We start from the raw sequence: 17207 nt of genomic DNA, 5'->3' as shown, positions 1-17207 counted from the left end.
CCCGCAGCTGCACTTGTCGGTGGTTTTCCATCATAAATCGCAGAAGTCAGGCCCAAGCTAGGCCAGGCCAAACAATTATATTGAACAATACAAGTACCCAAGAAATTCGTGGGCTGACAGGAAATTGCTAACAAGCAAATCGAGCGATCTCTGACTTCTGATCTCCCTCTCAGTGGGCCCAACCTCCAATTGAGTTTTCTGATTATGCCATGCGGCGGCAACGCCATCCAACAACGAAAGCGACAACCATAAATTAACACCAATTCGCATTAATTATTGCAAGTCGACAACGCAACTTCAAAAACGCCCCAAAAGTGTCCACGAATGAAAAGAGACGATGTTGGTAATACTCTATCTTAGCTGGGAAGCAGTAGAATAAATGGTATACACAATTAAAGCACATCAAGCAATCTCTATCGATATCCGAGTATGTACTGACAATAGCTGTGGCTTTCCCCAGGTATGCATGGTACCTCTTGTAAGAGTGCAGTATTGTAGCTATAAAACGCATACAATTTGACAGCGCATTATGCCAATGCAATGCCTGTGTGCCATGGAGTCATTTCGGAGAATTGTCTCACATTTGTTTAGCCAGCTAATTGCTCTTGGCCAACGTTCTCTGCGCGGGGATCCTTAAAAGGTGTGCGTGTCAGCGGGGCAGCTTTTCCACTGCCTGCCACTCAGATCGGATCGGATTGGATCGGATACAACTACTGCGGTAAGCCGCAAACCGGATCCAAGTCTCAAGAGTCAACCAGATATGAGTGCAGCTGTGAGTCATAACTACGTTCAATGTCGGCTATCGGAGGCGGCGCCTAATCTAGAAGATTGTAAATTATTTAATTGGGAGCGTTAGCGTTTCCAACGCCTCTGCACATTGGATGCACTCAGTGAATGCGAGTGCGAGAGAATGAGAATCAATCTGAGAATTTTCTGCACTCTAGGCGGTTCTCAGACATTTCTCACGCGACCATAAAATGCGCAAAAGTAATTCTGATCGCCGTCTATGAGCATCAATTTGGAATCAACTTGGTTTTTATTGGATCCACAGTCGGAGACTGAGAAACTGGTTCGCCTAGAATGCAACGAACGGCAACGTGGGAGCAATTTGCATATAAGCAATCAATTTTTTTTCCCTCTTCATTTGACACTTTGCTCCCTGAAACGCACTCGACAGTCAGAGTCCATGTCAAAGCCAGGCCAAGACTTCAATTTATTCAACGAAATTGCAAGCAAAAATTACAAAAATCCAAGTCAATGCCATACGCAAAATAGACAAAATCTTGCGTTGACAAAAAAGTACGAGGTACCCAGTAATTAGAATACTCGATCTCTGGTCGAACTAGTTATGCCAGAGATTAGCTAAATTGGATTAGCCGCGACTACCACTACGGCTACGACTATCTGGCAATCCGCAGGTGGGAGCAAATACAGCAGAGCACCCATTGAGAATGCCGAACGAAGCGAATGCCTAATCTGTGTTAATTATGACAAATGTTTATGACACTCGAATCTAACTGAAAGTGTGTTGCGAGGTTGGCTTAAAGAGTTCTAAGGAAATTCCATTTAAACACTATCTGAAGATATGGAGAGGATCTCTCTTCTCTTTTCCCTTGAGGCTTCCCATTAAAAGGTATAAATGTATTTTTAGTTAATGAAGGAATTATTTTATACTAAAAGTAACGTTATAATTTTAAAATTCAGAAATACAAAAAAATAAACAAAAATTTGCACCGTTTCGAAGTCCCCTCACAACCAACGTCGCAAAAACTAAAGGAATTGGTAGAGTTTGCCTCACTTCAAGTCCTTCATGGCGCTCTCACAGTTTCGATAGGCTAGACCAAGGCCGAATCCCGCTCCCATCCAGACCGGCCAGCGACGACGACGTAAGAATAACAGGGCGACAAAGCCACCAATCACTATGCCGCCAGATGCCTTAACAATGACATCCGCAAGGCAATGATTACGCAAATCACCATGGCGATCCGAGATAGAAGAAGGCATCCTTCTTGTACTTTTTAGAGAATGAAAGAAAAACAAATTTGAATAGTTTTTCTCAATTTTTTGATGTGAAGGATTTTGAATACAAATACTCAAAGTGATCCAAAAACAAAACGGTACTTATTCGCATATACGAGTACTCGTACAATATTTTCAGATCGAGTAGAATGCAGCGAATTTACTACTATTTATGTAAAATAATAAATAATATTTAAAAAATCCTGGTAATCATACACCTGGCCGATCATACACCAAAGTTCCTTTTAATTATTAAGCCTGTCACTTTGGCCAATTCCCATCGGTAGTATCCACCTTAGCTGTCATCGTCCCTCAATCGCTGTGACCGCATTTAATTAGCTGTCTGCAGAGTCTGAGGTCTGCCACATGTGTATGGTGGCACCTCTCAAGCTGCCATCGCTGCCACATTGTCCCTGACTTGCGGCTGACACCGCATGCCGGGTAAATCAATTAAAAACCACCAGAAAAAAAAACACATACCCGAACGAAACCCAAGCGACTCCTGGCCATATAGTCAGATGTGAAATCTAGGCGAAGCTTTATCCAAAATAAATCCGGCCATAAACGGTTGGCTGGAAAATTGATTGAGCAGCACACGCGTTGACGTTTCAATTAGAAGCCCAGACGCAACAGAAAATTAAATGAAAAATCGTAAAAAAAATAGAAGAAACACGAAGCGAAAACCAAAACCAAAAGCAAGACACGCAATCGCCTCCAAAGTGCAATTGGAAAAGAATGCCGATCCAGATCGAGAGCTAGTGCCACTAGATAAACCTTGCGAAGCAATTAAGTCCGCCGGACAGTGGTTGCATGCGGCGATTGGTATCGGAGCATCGGAAAATGTGAGTGAGAGTGAAAGGAGACATTGAGTTCTCCTCCTTCATGAGCCCCCAAAGATTTTCCATACTTTTTCCAGTGAACTGCCGCAGCTGTTAATTGAACATGAAACATGTTTCGGGCTGTCGGCCCCAGCTTTTCTTTTCCTTTTTTCTTTCTTGTATGCTGTTTCTTTTTAGCCTCTTGCTCGCAACAGTTTTCGCAATTTGATTGAATTTTAATTTTTCAACATTTGCAAATGCAAAGGCACACAGCCGAAAATCGAGTGACCAGTCAGCTGCGCCGATTTTAACCTACTTCAGAGGCATTGCTGGACGAGTTTACTTTAGTTTAGGCCACGCATTTGTCACACACACGCACCGCACAGATCGGCCACTGCAACTGCAACTTCCACTGCACTGCACTGGGGTTGCGTAAGAGTTTTTGGTGGAACCAGAGCCGGAGATCTTATAGAGGCTCAGATCTACAGCTACAGCTACAGCTACATCTGGCCATGGCGCTGGCTCACGACCATGCCTACTTAACATCATGACGAAATCCATCGCCCAAGCATCGCCCCGACACACCTCCTCTGCTCCCTCACTTTCCTTTCGGTTTTTTAATTGAAAAATCTTGATTTTCGCCCGAGCCCGAGCCGGACTCGGACTCAGACTCGGAGCCGTGCCGGATCATTTACATATAACTTTATACGAGTATATCACCATCAGCGAATCCTATATCTAGATGGTTTGTCGTTCATTCAATATCGCAAATGGGCCCGAAAAGCCAACACCAGATCGTGTTGTACATAGCCTCTGCGTAAACATTTCAAAATTTGCCAAACATATTTATAAAATTGCTGATTTTATGTTTCTCGCTCTCGAATCTGGAGCCTCAAATCTGGACTAAGAATTCTACATGACTGGACAAATAAATAAACTAAAACCAGTTTAGTTTAGCTTAGTTCGAGTGCAAATAACGCTACGAATATTGCGTGTATTCTCGTAAATAGTCGTACAATATTTTGAGAAAGGCCGTTGGGGCTGGGCCGGGCCTGGGCCTGGGTGTGTGTGCACAACATGGCGTATGCGTGTTGCCAGCGGGGCATTCACATGGCAGTAGCCGCTGCTGCAGGATTATCGAGTGCTGAAACTGAAACTGGAGCTTGAAATTATGACTCTAGGTAGCTTACGGCCAATGTTTATGAGTGGAAAAGCATTTTCCGCACCTCATGGGAAATTTATGCTGTCTAATCGCTGGTGGGCGAGGCATGTCTTGGCCAGAAGGCAAAGTCTGCGATAGAAGTGGCGCAGTTATATAAGATGGCAGGATGAAGAAGAAATCTGCAATCTTTGGATTTAAATTGCTTCAATGGCCTTAGGCAATCCTAGATCCTAGTCTATGTGCTCTATGAACAGCATATAGTATATACATTTGCTTCCCATGAGACACTGCAACAATTCTTTGCCCATTAATACTCTTCAAGATCGAAATGTCCAGTGAGCAGATACCAACCATTAAGTCACACACACCCTCGCAAAAGGTGACACTGGGGGCATAGTGACCCTAATTGCCGACAAGTCAACACTTTGGCCATATCTCCCAGCTATTCTATTAGTTATATATTGTATCATGTATTATGTGGCAATGCGCCTTAGAGCCGACACAACTAATGCACAACCAAGGCCCAAGGCACACTCTCAGACGGACAGACAGACAGACAGACAGACAGACAAACAGACACACGCATGATTGCACTCCACCACTCCACAAGCCAAGAAAATTTATTGATAGCGACATTAATACCACAATTCTTGTTTTATTTCTCAGATATTCGCTGCTCTCTATTTTTGTGTGTTGTGTGCTGTGCATTTTTGTGGCTGGCGATTTTCAGTTGGCTGGGCTGGGCTGGGGGGGTCTAGCAAATTGCGTATGCATTTATTTTTTTCCAGAGCTACACGCAATGGCCGCGATTAAAATCTAAATCAAATTAAGTCGCTTTAAAAGCATACGAGTATGCAAACAAAAATGAAGCAAAAAATCTAAAAAATCAAAAAATTGAGGCAGCAAAATAAAAAGGCGGCTTGGCCAACAATGCACTACGCGCGATTTCTAAGCGGCTGTGTGTGTGTGTGTGTGGTTTTTTTTATTTGTTTGAGCCGAGGCGTTTGACGAGAGTATGATCTAATAAAACGTTACCAACTTTGTGTGAGGCTGTGCTGTGCTCTGCTGTGCTGTGCTGTGCTGTGCGACCGAGCGAAGGTGGGGCCGAGCCCAACAATTGGCCAGGCAGGTTGCAGGTTGCAATTTTCAGTTTTCAGTTCGCGAGAGAACCCCGAGACAAAGCTGCCACCAAACGAGAGCTGGAGTCGGAGCTGCAGTCATCAATTCTTCATCTGCACGCGCCAAAGTCGCAGCGCACCCGACTTGGTCTGGCCTGGCCCGATCCAATCCGATACGATCCGATTCGACTCATTCCTTGCAGCTAGATCCATTTTTTTTTTTGTTTTCTGCTATAAATATAGTGTGTTTTTTTTTCGCTTTGTCGCCAAACTGGTGCGTGGCTGCCGCGCATGCGTGCGAGCTTTTCTGTGCGAGTGTTGGCCAACTGACCGAACGTATATAAGCGATTATAGGGCCGGGCTGGCCAACAGTCCAGTCCAGTCGGCCGCGCTGCCTTGCTCTACATCCCCGAAGCGTACCGAGCGTTCCGTTCCGTTCCGTTGCGTATCAGTCCGTTTCGTGTTGCGGGTCTATATCGAGTCCGTGGCGTCTGTTCGATTCAATTGAGTCGTTCATCCCCGTGTGTGTGTCTGCTCCGCAAGGCAGTACCTCTCCACCTGACAAAGGATAGCTTGATCCTTGGAGCAAGCTTGTGAATTCTTTTTTTGGAAAAGTGCAAATGTTGTGTCATTGACAGAAAGGATCCATAAAGTTTCTTCATTAATCCAGAGCCAACGAATTTTTTTAGTGGAAATATGAAGGTGGGTCCTTGAAGAAATCGTACCAAAAATATGAACATACATATATCAAAAGGATAATTGATGCAGATTTGTGCTGGAATGAAAAACGGGGAACTCAAATCAAAGTGAAGTCAAAAAAAAATATGTGATTATATTTTTTTGAAACTTTGAATGCAAATTGTGTTTTATTTTCACCAGATTCAATAGCAAAAAAATATTCATACATTACAATTTACTGCCATTTTTAAAAAATACAAAGAATTTATGTTCGAAGTTTTTTTTAAGAGTTTGGGATCTGAAACTTTAACTGATTTTTTTTAAATATTCCTCATAAATAAATCGACATTTAATAGTTAACTGTGAATTTCCAAATTAAGGATATGCAGAGGGTACATCTTCAAGACACTAAAAAGTCTTTGCTCAGATCCTTAAAAATATGTTTATTTTTGTTGTAGGATTTTATTTACTATTTTACGACTATTGTTGTACTATTTTGTAACTTTCGAATATTCTGATAAAGAGTAAGCTTTCATTTTAAAGATATAGTGGTTGTTGAAAGCCCTTGAAGGATTTTTAAAAGTATTTTGTATGAAGATCACCTGAACGCAGCCGAATCCATAGACTATTCTAACTTTCTTCTACCCACTTTCTTTCCCTCGCGTTTCAGTTCCATCTGATAGCCCTGCTGGGCTTACTCGGCTCCGTGCTGGCCGATCCCTCAGCCCTACCCTCGCCCACACTGGCACCACCGCTGCCGCCCTGTGTGCATGCGGCCACCACCGGCTATGCATATCCACCCCCAGCCGAGGTGAAGTTCTCCATATCGCCGGGCGTGACCAAGTACAGCCAGTCGCCGGCGATTTCCTCGTACTCCGAGAACGGAAAGCTCCTGCACACGGCGATCGGGAGCTCAGGGTCCTCCTACGAATCCAGCGCGGGACTTGAGGGCCTGTCGCATGGTGGCCTCACCCAGATTGACAAGTACATAGCTCCGGTGCAGAAATCACTGTTCTCGCCATCGGCGGAGTACGCAGGAGCAGGTATCACCTATGCAGAGAAGTCACCGGCTGCCAAGTATGCGACTGTGGTGCCGTCGGGCATCGAGATCAAGAACCTGGTCTCTCCAGCTCTCACCAAGACACTGCTGTCGGCCCCAAGGCTGGACAATGGTTACCTGCCCCCATCTCCCAGCCTGAGCAAGGTAGCCACGTACACCTCGCCCGGATACAGCTACAGCTCGGCGACGCCCGGCATCTCGAAGGTGGCCACTTACTCGTTCCCGGCCCCGGCTCCGGCCCCGTCTAGCGTGCCCTACTATGCACCGCCGGTGACTACCAAGGTGGAGACCTACAGCTCACCCGGATACACCTATTCCAAGGCCAGTCCGGGATACTCCAAAGTTGAGACCTACAGCTCGCCCGGCTACAGCTACGGCCAGCTCTCGCCCGGCCTTTCCAAGATTGCAACATACTCGCCCTCCGTCTCCTACGCGGCACCGGCAATAGCCAAGGTCTCTGCCTACGTCGCCCCGGCTGTTAAGCTGGCCACCACCTCGTCCCTGCTATCCTCCCATGGCACGGGCTACTCCGCCAGCTATGCTCCAGCCCTCACAAAGTACAGCCAGGCGGCGGATGTTTCCCACCAGTTCATATCCAAGCCCATCATTGCCGCCTATCCGGCAGCGGCTCCAGCCATTGCCACCTATTCCCCGGCTCCGTCCGTCACAAAGATCGTCGGAAGCTATGGAGGATCTGCATCCGGTGCTGTTTCCCATCAGTACGTGTCAAAGCCAGCAGTGGCCACCTACTCCTCAGCTCCTGCCATAGCCAAGGTGGCGACCTATGCTGCTCCAGCACTATCCACGTACTCCTCGGGTCCCGCTATCACCAAGCTCTCGACCAGCTACGGAGGAAGTGGTTCCGGCGTGGTTTCCCATCAATATGCTGCAGCTCCTGCCGTTGCCTACGCCTCCCCGTCCATTTCTACATACTCTGCGGCTCCCAGTCTCTCCAAGATTGCCACTAACTATGGCAGCACTGGCCACGGCGGAGCCGTCTCCCATCAGTATGTGTCCAAGCCAGCGGTGGCTACTTATTCGGCCGCTCCTGCTATTGCGAAGGTGGCGACTTATGCTGCTCCAGCGGTTGCCACCTATGCGTCTGCCCCCGCCATAACCAAGCTATCGACCAGCTACGGAGGAAGCGGTTCAGGAGGAGCCGTTTCACATCAGTATGTGTCCAAGCCGGCTGTGGCCACATACTCCTCTGGTCCTGCCATTGCCAAGGTAGCCACCTATGCAGCTCCAGCCCTGTCCTACTCCTCAGCTCCTGCCATTTCCAAGGTGGCCTACGCTGCTCCGGCTGTTTCCGCCTACTCCTCAGGTCCGGTCGTAACCAAAGTGACCACTGGGTATGGCAGCCACGGCGGAAGCTATGGAGGGAGCGGCTCGGGAGCCGTTTCCCACCAGTATGTCTCCAAGCCGGCAGTGGCCACATACTCCTCTGGTCCTGCCATAGCCAAAGTAGCATCCTACGCTGCTCCTGCCATAGCCACATACTCCGCAGCTCCTGCCATCGCAAAGGTGGCGACATATGCCGCTCCTTCTATTGCAACCTATTCCTCAGGCCCCGCCCATGCCAAAGTAGCAACCTACAGCCAGGCAGCGGATGTTTCCCATCAGTACATTTCGAAACCCATTGTCGCTGCCTATCCGGCAGCGGCTCCAGCCATTGCCACCTATTCCTCGGCTCCGGCCGTCACAAAGATCGTAGGCAGCTATGGAGGATCTGCATCCGGTGCTGTCTCCCATCAGTACGTGTCAAAGCCAGCGATTGTCGCTGGTCCTGCCATCTCCAAAGTGGCTACCTATGCTGCTCCAGCCATTGCCACCTACTCCCCGGCTCCGGCCGTCACAAAGATCGTGGGCAGCTATGGAGGATCTGCATCCGGTGCTGTTTCCCATCAGTACGTGTCAAAACCAGCAGTGGCCACCTACTCCTCAGCTCCTGCCATAGCCAAAGTGGCTACCTATGCAGCTCCAGCCGTTGCCACCTATGCTGCTGCTCCCGTTGTAACTAAAGTGTCCACTGGCTATGGGGGAGCAGGCTATGGGAGCTACGGAGGAAGCGGTTCAGCTGGGGCCGTATCCCATCAGTATGTGTCCAAGCCAGCAGTGGCAACCTATTCCTCTGGGCCTGCCATAGCCAAGGTAGCATCCTACGCTGCTCCTACCATTTCCACGTACTCCTCGGCTCCCAGCCTCACCAAGATTGCCACCAGCTACGGCAGCAGCGGGCACGGTGGCATCTCATATGGCCCGGCTGTCACCAAGATTTCCAGCTATGCTCCGGCATTGTCGAAGACTTATTTGCCAGCTGCTCCGGCCATCTCCCTGCCAGCAGTGTCCAAGACTTATCTGCCAGCTGCTCCGGCCATCTCCCTGCCAGCAGTTTCCAGCTATTCTTCAGGTCCGGTCGTAACCAAAGTGTCGTCTGGCTATGGAGGCTATGGAAGCTATGGAGGAAGCGGCTCAGGAGGAGCAGTCTCTCATCAGTATGTGTCCAAGCCCGCACTGGCAACCATCTCAGCAGGTCCTGCCATAGCAAAGGTGGCATCTTACGGAGCCCCCGCCATATCGACTTATTCCGCTGCTCCTGTCCTAACGAAAGTGGCCACTGGCTATGGAGGTCATGGAGGAAGCGGTTATGGAGGTTCCGTCTCCCATCAGTACGTGTCCAAGCCCGTCATTGGCAGCATCTCGGCTGCTCCTGCCATAGCAAAGATAGCCACGTATGGCGTGTCGGATGTTAGCCACATCTCCGCGGGTCCGGCACTGGTCAAGGTTGGCTCTTCCTCTTCCCATGGCCTGGGATTGGGTCTTGGCTACTCTGCTAGCGGACATGGCGCTGTGTCCACTCAATATGTGTCCAAGCCCGCAGGAGCTGCTCTTCTGGGTGCTCCGTTGACCAAGCTAACCTCTGGTCCGGCCTACGCTCTGGGAGGAAAGCTGGCCAGCAGCACAGCCTACGGCATAAGTGCAGGTAAGTGGATCGATCGGATGGAAAGACGCCTCATAAACATAAACATAATTAATACTCCTTTCCAGGTAAATTGGGCCTTGGCTCGGATCACGATGGCAGCTACTATGGAGCCATCTCCTTGGGTCACGGAGGCGTCTCTCCGGCCCTAAACTATCAGGGACTTCTCACGCATGGCACTCATGGTAGTCTGTCCCATGGCGGCCTAGGTCTAGGTCTAGGTGGCTTGGCTCATGGAGGACTGTCATACGCTCCAATCACATCCTCACATTTGGACGCCTCGCTGAGTGGCTATGACCATGGTGTGGGAGGAATTGGACCTTTGGGCGCCGGTTTCTATCGTTATGCTCCGAGTGTGCCGGCGTTAAGTGCTCATGCCCCACTGCCGGCTACCGCCTACCTGAAGTCGGCGCCCGTGGCCCAGCCAGCCCTGCTCAAGGTGGTGCCAGAGAAGCATCTAGAACACTTTGTAAGTGACGTGAACTCCCTCCCATGGTGAAGGTGCCTCACCGAAGACAATCTCCTATTTTCCCCCATTCCAGGATGCCCATCCTCGCTATGCCTTTGAGTATGCCGTAAATGATCCGCATACGGGCGACAACAAGCATCAGCGCGAGGAACGGGATGGAGATGTGGTCAAGGGAGAGTACTCCTTGGTGGAGCCCGATGGCAATGTGCGCACAGTCAAGTACTATGCCGACTGGGAAACGGGCTTCCACGCCGAGGTCATCAACAGTCGCGATCAGGGCAAAATTGTGGCCAAGCGTCAGACGGCAGCCAAGTCGTGAGGTGAGCTCTCCCCCATTTCCGAATATCGCTGGTATAACCCCAATATCTCTATCGTCCATAGCTCTAACAGTTACAAAATTGTTTTGTTCGTTCAGCAACTGTAAATAGCCTCAAATCCAATCTTCTTCTCATTAAACATTAAACGTATTTATGTAAAACTCCACAACGATAACGATACACCACAACCACGATGTCACACGGCCCGCCATTCTTGCCATTCTCTCTATATGTGTATACCTATCCACTCGCTCCCGTCTAAAGATACCTAACTACTGATCCCTGTGCTCATGTGATAGGCGTTTCGTATTTTACTGAACTGCTTGCGCTGCTCTCTCAACCCTAAATGCGCGTTTCTTATGCCTAACTATTTGTACATACCTAAACGGATTGATTGTATATTGATATATATTGTAAAATGTTGACTTCAAATAAACAAGATTTAAGAACGCCACAGTCGAGAGTGCTCGACAATGAGATATAAAGCCTCAATACCACAAGTGTAAGATTATTATTATTATTATAGTAATTGCAAGGCCTGAATGCACTTCGACCATAAATTGATCTCGTGCACCGGATCTTTTGTTTAGACTTTTAATGAAAGCCTGTAAGGGGGCACTGTTGCTCCCCAGAAATGTTGAGATCTCCTTCTGTAGAATGCATGGCTTTGCTTCTTTATTTCACGGTCTACCTCGAGGTGATATTTAAGGGGACAATGCCCTCCCTCCATTAAAGTTGAGAGGCCGCATCGAGAACTTCTTCTCGGGAATGAGAAACTTAAAAGATTTAAAAAGTAACTCTCATTGGGATCGGAGGACATTGGGAGGGGACAATGCCCTCCCTCCATTAAAGTTGAGAGACCGCATCGAGAACTTCTTCTCGGGAATGAGAAACTTAAAAGATTTAAAAGGTAACTCTCGTTGGGATTTCAATTCTTCTAAGTACGAGTACTGTATAATTTCTTTAATACCGAATAAACACGAAATGAACTATATAATTGTACATTTTGCCATACATATATCTGTATCTCTATGTGTAGATATCTGTATGTACTGTATGTATATAAGCAGCGAATCACATGTACCTTTGTTATGATCGAAATTGAATTGGAATACTAGTGTGTATTTGTGTGTGTGTATGTTTAGAAACTTGGCCCAAATGCTCGACGCATATCTTCGCTAATAAACAGTCCAAAGTCCGTATCCTTGGCCCGATAGGGATGCTGTGTGCAATATGTCTGGAAGATATGTCGCAGGATGCGGCTGCCCTGCAGCTCGATCTCACTACGCTTCTGGCTGCCGGTGGGCCCCAGTTCCAGATGCGCCAACAGCCACTGGTTCTTCAACGAGCGCAGATCCTTCTCGAGGATCATCAGCTGGCTGCTGTTGCTGCTGCTGATCGGCTGAGGCACATGCAAGGGCTCCAAGGAGGCGAAAGTCTTCCGCATCTCGCTGCCCTGAAGCTGCACTCGAAGCTGGCGCTCCTGCCGCAGGGCGTGATGCAGCATGTTCAGTTCCCGGTTGCTGCTCAGAGTGGAGCTAGTCACGCAAGCGCTGTCCGCCTGCTGCTGTTCGCGCCAGTGCTGCTGGGCCTGCTCCAGGGTCGCTATCTTTTCGGCCAGCATACTGATGGTCTGGTTGAGGGCCGCCTCTTTGGAGAGCATGCACTGCTCCAGCTGTTCGGCGGTCTCGGCTATGCCAGTGAGCATGAGGCACTGCTTGCTGAGCTGCTTTTCGGCCATCTCCTTGCGTATCTGAAGCTCCGAGTAGTCCTGCTGCTTCATCTTGGCCGTGTACTTGAGAGCCTTGATCTCTTTGTCGCGCTCCCCAACCGTCAGCTCGAAGCTCTTGACATCCTCGTAGTGACGCTTCACCTGGGCGGCCCGCTCCTGAAGAGTATTGGTGGCCGGGTGGCGCACATACTCCGTGTTGACATCGGTAGACTCTAGCAGGGCGAAGAGCTCGTCCAGCTGCTCCTCCAGCAGTTGCATGCAACGCTGGCTGTAGGCATCCACTTCCTTCAGTTCGTCTGCCTCTTGGGAGGGGGCAAACTTATTGTAGTTGAGGACCAGCATCCGCCAGAGCTTTTCGTGGGCTATTCCCCCATTCGACTCCTTGCTGGCCTCGCGGGCTGTCGCGCCCAGGATGGTGATCAGTGCGCCGAGTGCCTCATTCGCCTCCAAGATGCGCTGATACCGGGCACACTGCATTCCCGTCCAGGCGGCCGTCTTGCTTCCACTCAGCTTCCGCTGCAGCTTCTTCAGCTTCTGCTTTTGGCTGCAGCTCTGCTCCATTAGCAGCTGCATACAGTGGAACGACGCGGTCTGCTCGTGCCCCAACTTGATGATCGTGTGCATCAGTCCCGCATTGGCATTCACCGCATCCAGTCCGGCCTCGTACACCTCAATCAGTGCCGCATACAGCTGCTGTTCGTCCAGCAGCTCCACCAGAGCCTGCGGCGGCATAAGGTTCTGGTGCAATGCGTTCACATAGTGCAGCACTCTCTGAATCGGTTCGCAGTTGGTGTGCTCATCCAGGTGGCCCGTCTTCAGCAGACGAACGAACTCGTCCAGCTGCTGCTCCTGGGTCTCCAGGTCACTGCGGTAGATGGCCGCATGGGTGCACAGCTCGTAGTCGCAGTGGTTGAGGCCGTGGCGAAACTGCTGGAGCACCACCTGAAGGCTCTTCAGCAGGTAGACGCACTGCGAGCGGAAGATGAAACGCTGAACTGAGTAACCCTCGAAAATGGCATCCCGACCTATAAGATAATAGCCAATATACTCATTTTCTAGGAAAAAACGCTCTAATGAACACTTACCAAACTCACAGGCCGTGGGAAACTTTTCGTTAATGGCCTGGCAGACGATGGTTAGCTTCTCGTTCATTCGCTCCAGCAAGAGCATGACCAGGACCACGTCGTGCTCACCGCCGCGCAGCAGAAACTGTTCCGGGACAAAGGCCAGGACGTAGTCCAAGTGCTGACCCTGCAGACGCAGCTCCACGGCCTTGATCTGCTGCTCCAGGGCCCGTCCGTAGGCCTTGCTTACGCTGAAGATGTGCTGATAGTCATTTTGGCTCTGGTTCGAGGCCTCCTCCTGTTGGGACTCGTTGGCGCTGCTAAAGTCCTCGATGGATAGAGTGCCGTCGGCCCTCAGTTGAAGCTGTTCTTGGAGCTGGCGGACCAGATCTCGGAACTTCATGATGGTCACGTCGCGATCGTAGAGGCTCTCCATTGCTGCGTGCTTTTGTTGGTCCAGGATCTTCACCTGACCGGCCATCTTTTCGATCTCCTCGCGCAGATCCGTCTCCAGTTCCTGGTTGCTTTCGATGAGCTGTTCCTGGATCTGTTCGAGGGCCTCCAGCTCGTTGACTTCGTCCTCCAGCAGCTTGACGCGGTCTTCCAGCTCTAATTTGAGGCTGGCCAATTGTGTGACCATGGACTCGGCTCCCAGAGAGGCGTCCACCTGCTCTTTCAGGTCCATTAGCTGTACCTCCATGTGGTCCACTCGTCGACTCAGCAGTTCCTTGATGCTCTTCAGCTCATTTATTTCCGAGTGCTTCGTCTCCAGTTCCTTGTGGGACCGCTGGGCCTGCTGCTTCTCCTGGGCCAGGGTATCCCTCAGCCGGACCACAGTCTCGCGCAGCCGCTGATTGTACTGCTCCAGACGCAGGAACTCTCCAGCGGACTGGGGAGTGCCACCGACTGCAGCTTGCTTCTCAGTCTTCTCGATGCGCTGGCCCTGCTGCTCCTCCTGCTCCGCCTTAAGGATCTCCACGTCCAGACTGAGTTCGTCGTTGCGCTCTTGGGCTATCTCCAGTTCCATTTGCAGTGTTTCCATGCGCTCCTCGGCCATCTCTTTGTCCAGCGTCAGCAGTTCTATGCTCTCGGCCACCTCGTCCAGTTCCCGCTTGTACTTAGAGACCGTGTCCTGAGCCTCGCGCAGTTCATGTCGCGATCGCTGCAGCTCCCTTTGGAGCAGCACATGCTGCGTCATAATCTGAGCTTTGAACTCCAACAGCTGGTCGTTCTGTATGCGAATCCGCTCCAGCTCCAGCAGCCTCAACTTGTCCTCGCTCTTTTGTCCCCTCAACAGCTGCAGCTCCTCACGCAGCTGTCGCAACTCCTGATTGTCCGCAGGTGGCGCCGGCGGTGTGGCCATTGTGCTGGGGGTCCGAAGGGCCGGACCTGGGATGAACTGTGGTCTCAGTATCTCCAGGAACCCGGGCTCCACAAAGGCAGATGGAGCCCCTCGCTTCACAGAGTTCGTGGGACAGATGCTGGTCTTACTGCGCTTTGGCGCCAGAGCCAGGGGCACCGGCATGGCGAGGGTCAGCTGCGCCGTGGAGCTCTGCGCCTGAGCTGTCGTTGGCTTGGGCTGACTAATCCTTGTGGGTCTCAGCTGGGTGTACGAGGTGGAACGCCGCTGGTTGCATGTCATTGCCGGAGGCGTCAATTGAACGGCTGTGCTGTCGCCCTTCTGGAACGGCAACTGACCAAGCGTGCTGGTGTGGAGAGGATTGGACACTGGCTTTACTTCCTGGGTAGGTTTTAGTTCCCCTTCTTCAGGCTTTTTTTCCTCCTCGGCTTGTACTTGCCGACTAACGGCTGTCTCCAGCTCTGTGGACTTCTCGGGAAGCATCTGTGTTTGCTCTGAAGTTGCTAGCTTTTTGTTCTCCTCGGGCTCCATCGGATTCTAGAGATATATTAATTCTATGAATATGTTGGATTCACTCATACATTCCCATACCTTGGGAAGCTGCAATGGTTGCTGTTGTGCCGCCAAGAACTTGCCAGATGTCTTGGCCAGGGTCTGATCCTTTTGGGTTTGTCCTGGCGCCACCTTTGGCCTGTGGTGGGGCGAGGCTGAAGAGTTTTTTTGGGGGGTGGAAACCGCCTTAACTTTGCCAGATGTTGTGGCAAGCTGCTCTCGCTGGTTGTCCTGCGTAAAAATAGTACTTGAAATGCGTTTATTGTATTTTCTTTGCTTTGATTACTCACCTGCTCCTCCAGAGACCTGCCCCCACTCCTGCGCAACAGCTTGGCTCTCACCCCTTCGTTGCGTTGCATTTCATCGGTTTTCTGATTATCTGGTTCTTTCGGTTGCTCCCCAATGTTCAGCAGCAGCTGCTGGCCACGCACAAACAGACCACAATTGCGGGGGCACTTGAAGTAGGTACTGCCTTGAAGGGTGCCATTGTTCTTTCCCAGCGGCTCGTCCAAAATCACACCGTACCACAGACCGGCGGCAAAATTCGTTCGTCCCACATAGGCCACACGGCCCTGGAGATTTTTACCCGTTACCTCAACACGCTGGCCAAGTTTTGGTTGCTTGGGGCTCATCGTACGCGGGGGCTTACGTCATTTTGTTAACTTTTAACGCCCGTACAGCGAAACGCCGGACAGCAGTTGGATGAGCGTCCAATGGCGTGCCTAATCCCAGTTAGCAGCTTGCAAACTGCACTGCGAAAACCGATGCGATGGCGAGGGCGAGTCAGCGTCAGAGTCATCATGTGTTTGTGGGCCCCACCCCAGTCGCAGAGTTTTCCACGGCGCAGACTCGAGCAGTCGCTGGGTGGTAGCTTTGGTGGTCCTCGTGTTGTGTGTCAGCACGTGGGTCGATGTGAATGTAACTGGTAACGGATAATTTTGCAAAGGTTTCAATCGCTACTCATTTTTGTAAGCCCGTCGGCTAATCCGGACGGCGGCCGCCGCACATACTACACGTAGGCACTGGTCGCCGTGCCACTTTATGATGTATCATCAGCACCGAGAGCACTATGTCTCTATGACAAGAAACGCAAAGTTTGTCTCTCTCATTCTTTGCGTGAATCGAAACGGTGTAATTCGATAAACTAGGGTACCGATGCTCACACTCGCACACAAATTTGGACATCTGTCTTTTGCGTGGAACGCTCTGGTCAACGTGATCGGTGCCAGGAGACTTACACTTCCAAAAGTGGAAGTTATTCTCTTCTTCGCGTTCAAGAGCCCTAATTGGAACCCTCTGGTCAACGTTATCGGTGCCAAGAGACTTACACTTCCGCAATTTGGATTTCTTCCCTTCTTCGCGTTCATCAGCCCTAATTGGAACCCTCTGGTCAACGTTATCGGTGCCAAGAGACTTACACTTCCGCAATTTGGATTTCTTCTTCTCTTCTCGTTCATGAGCCATATTTAAATAGTGCTGATCAATTTGATCAGTGTTCCCCAAGTTGAAAGTCATCTTCTGGGCCAACGTCTCATTGGGATTATTGACTGGTTCGGATTTCTTCTTTTCTTCGCGTTCATGAGCCATATTTAAATAGTGCGGATCAACTTGATCAGTGTTCCCCAAGTTGAAATTCATCTTCTGGGCCAACGTCTCATTGGGATTATTGACTGGTTGCAGGTCCTTAGTCACTCCTCGCTTGCAATACGGACACCTTCCGATTATTTCCATAGGCATCATTATGTAGAATAATTTTTGAGATGCTTTCGATTCGAAGTATAAACTAGAATGCTAGAAACTGTTCCACAAAGGTTGATTTGTGGAGGTTTGTAGGTAAGGTTACTGGGTCTATAATTTCTTCGTGTACTTGTAGCTAAA

The 17207-nt window shown here is 50.0% G+C and overlaps 2 protein-coding genes across 2 annotated transcripts; one reads left to right on the top strand and one right to left on the bottom strand.

The window, feature by feature from the left end:
* Positions 1-5171: 5171 nt before the first annotated feature.
* Cpr76Bd (Cuticular protein 76Bd) lies at positions 5172-11118 on the top strand. The gene is made up of 5 exons (XM_002135558.3): positions 5172-5819; positions 6466-9838; positions 9904-10304; positions 10378-10624; positions 10686-11118. Exons 1-4 carry the CDS (start codon positions 5814-5816, stop codon positions 10621-10623), a joined length of 4026 nt encoding a protein of 1341 aa, XP_002135594.2. The 5' UTR covers positions 5172-5813; the 3' UTR covers position 10624; positions 10686-11118.
* Positions 11119-11563: 445 nt separating this feature from the next.
* On the bottom strand, positions 11564-17138 carry Dred (Dctn1-related). Its single transcript, XM_001352913.4, has 4 exons — positions 15620-17138; positions 15369-15560; positions 13439-15314; positions 11564-13378 (listed from the first exon to the last, which is right to left on the bottom strand). Exons 1-4 carry the CDS (start codon positions 15959-15961, stop codon positions 11763-11765), a joined length of 4026 nt encoding a protein of 1341 aa, XP_001352949.2. The 5' UTR covers positions 15962-17138; the 3' UTR covers positions 11564-11762.
* Positions 17139-17207: the final 69 nt, after the last annotated feature.

The sequence above is a fragment of the Drosophila pseudoobscura genome, chromosome X (assembly GCF_009870125.1).
Source record: "Drosophila pseudoobscura strain MV-25-SWS-2005 chromosome X, UCI_Dpse_MV25, whole genome shotgun sequence".
In the NCBI taxonomy this organism is placed as follows: domain Eukaryota; kingdom Metazoa; phylum Arthropoda; class Insecta; order Diptera; family Drosophilidae; genus Drosophila; species Drosophila pseudoobscura.
Note: the sequence above shows the minus strand (reverse complement) of the source record. Positions and strands in the feature narration are given on the sequence as shown.

Coding starts and splice junctions, on each gene's coding strand:
- Dred (XM_001352913.4), bottom strand. CDS start 15,961: ATGAGCCCCAAGCAACCAAAACTTGGCCAGCGTGTTGAGGTAACGGGT. Junction 15,561..15,619: donor GCAGGTCTCTGGAGGAGCAG/GTGAGTAATCAA, acceptor ATTTTTACGCAG/GACAACCAGCGAGAGCAGCT. Junction 15,315..15,368: donor AACCATTGCAGCTTCCCAAG/GTATGGGAATGT, acceptor ATATATCTCTAG/AATCCGATGGAGCCCGAGGA.
- Cpr76Bd (XM_002135558.3), top strand. Junction 9,839..9,903: donor AGCCTACGGCATAAGTGCAG/GTAAGTGGATCG, acceptor ACTCCTTTCCAG/GTAAATTGGGCCTTGGCTCG. Junction 10,305..10,377: donor AGAAGCATCTAGAACACTTT/GTAAGTGACGTG, acceptor CCCCCATTCCAG/GATGCCCATCCTCGCTATGC.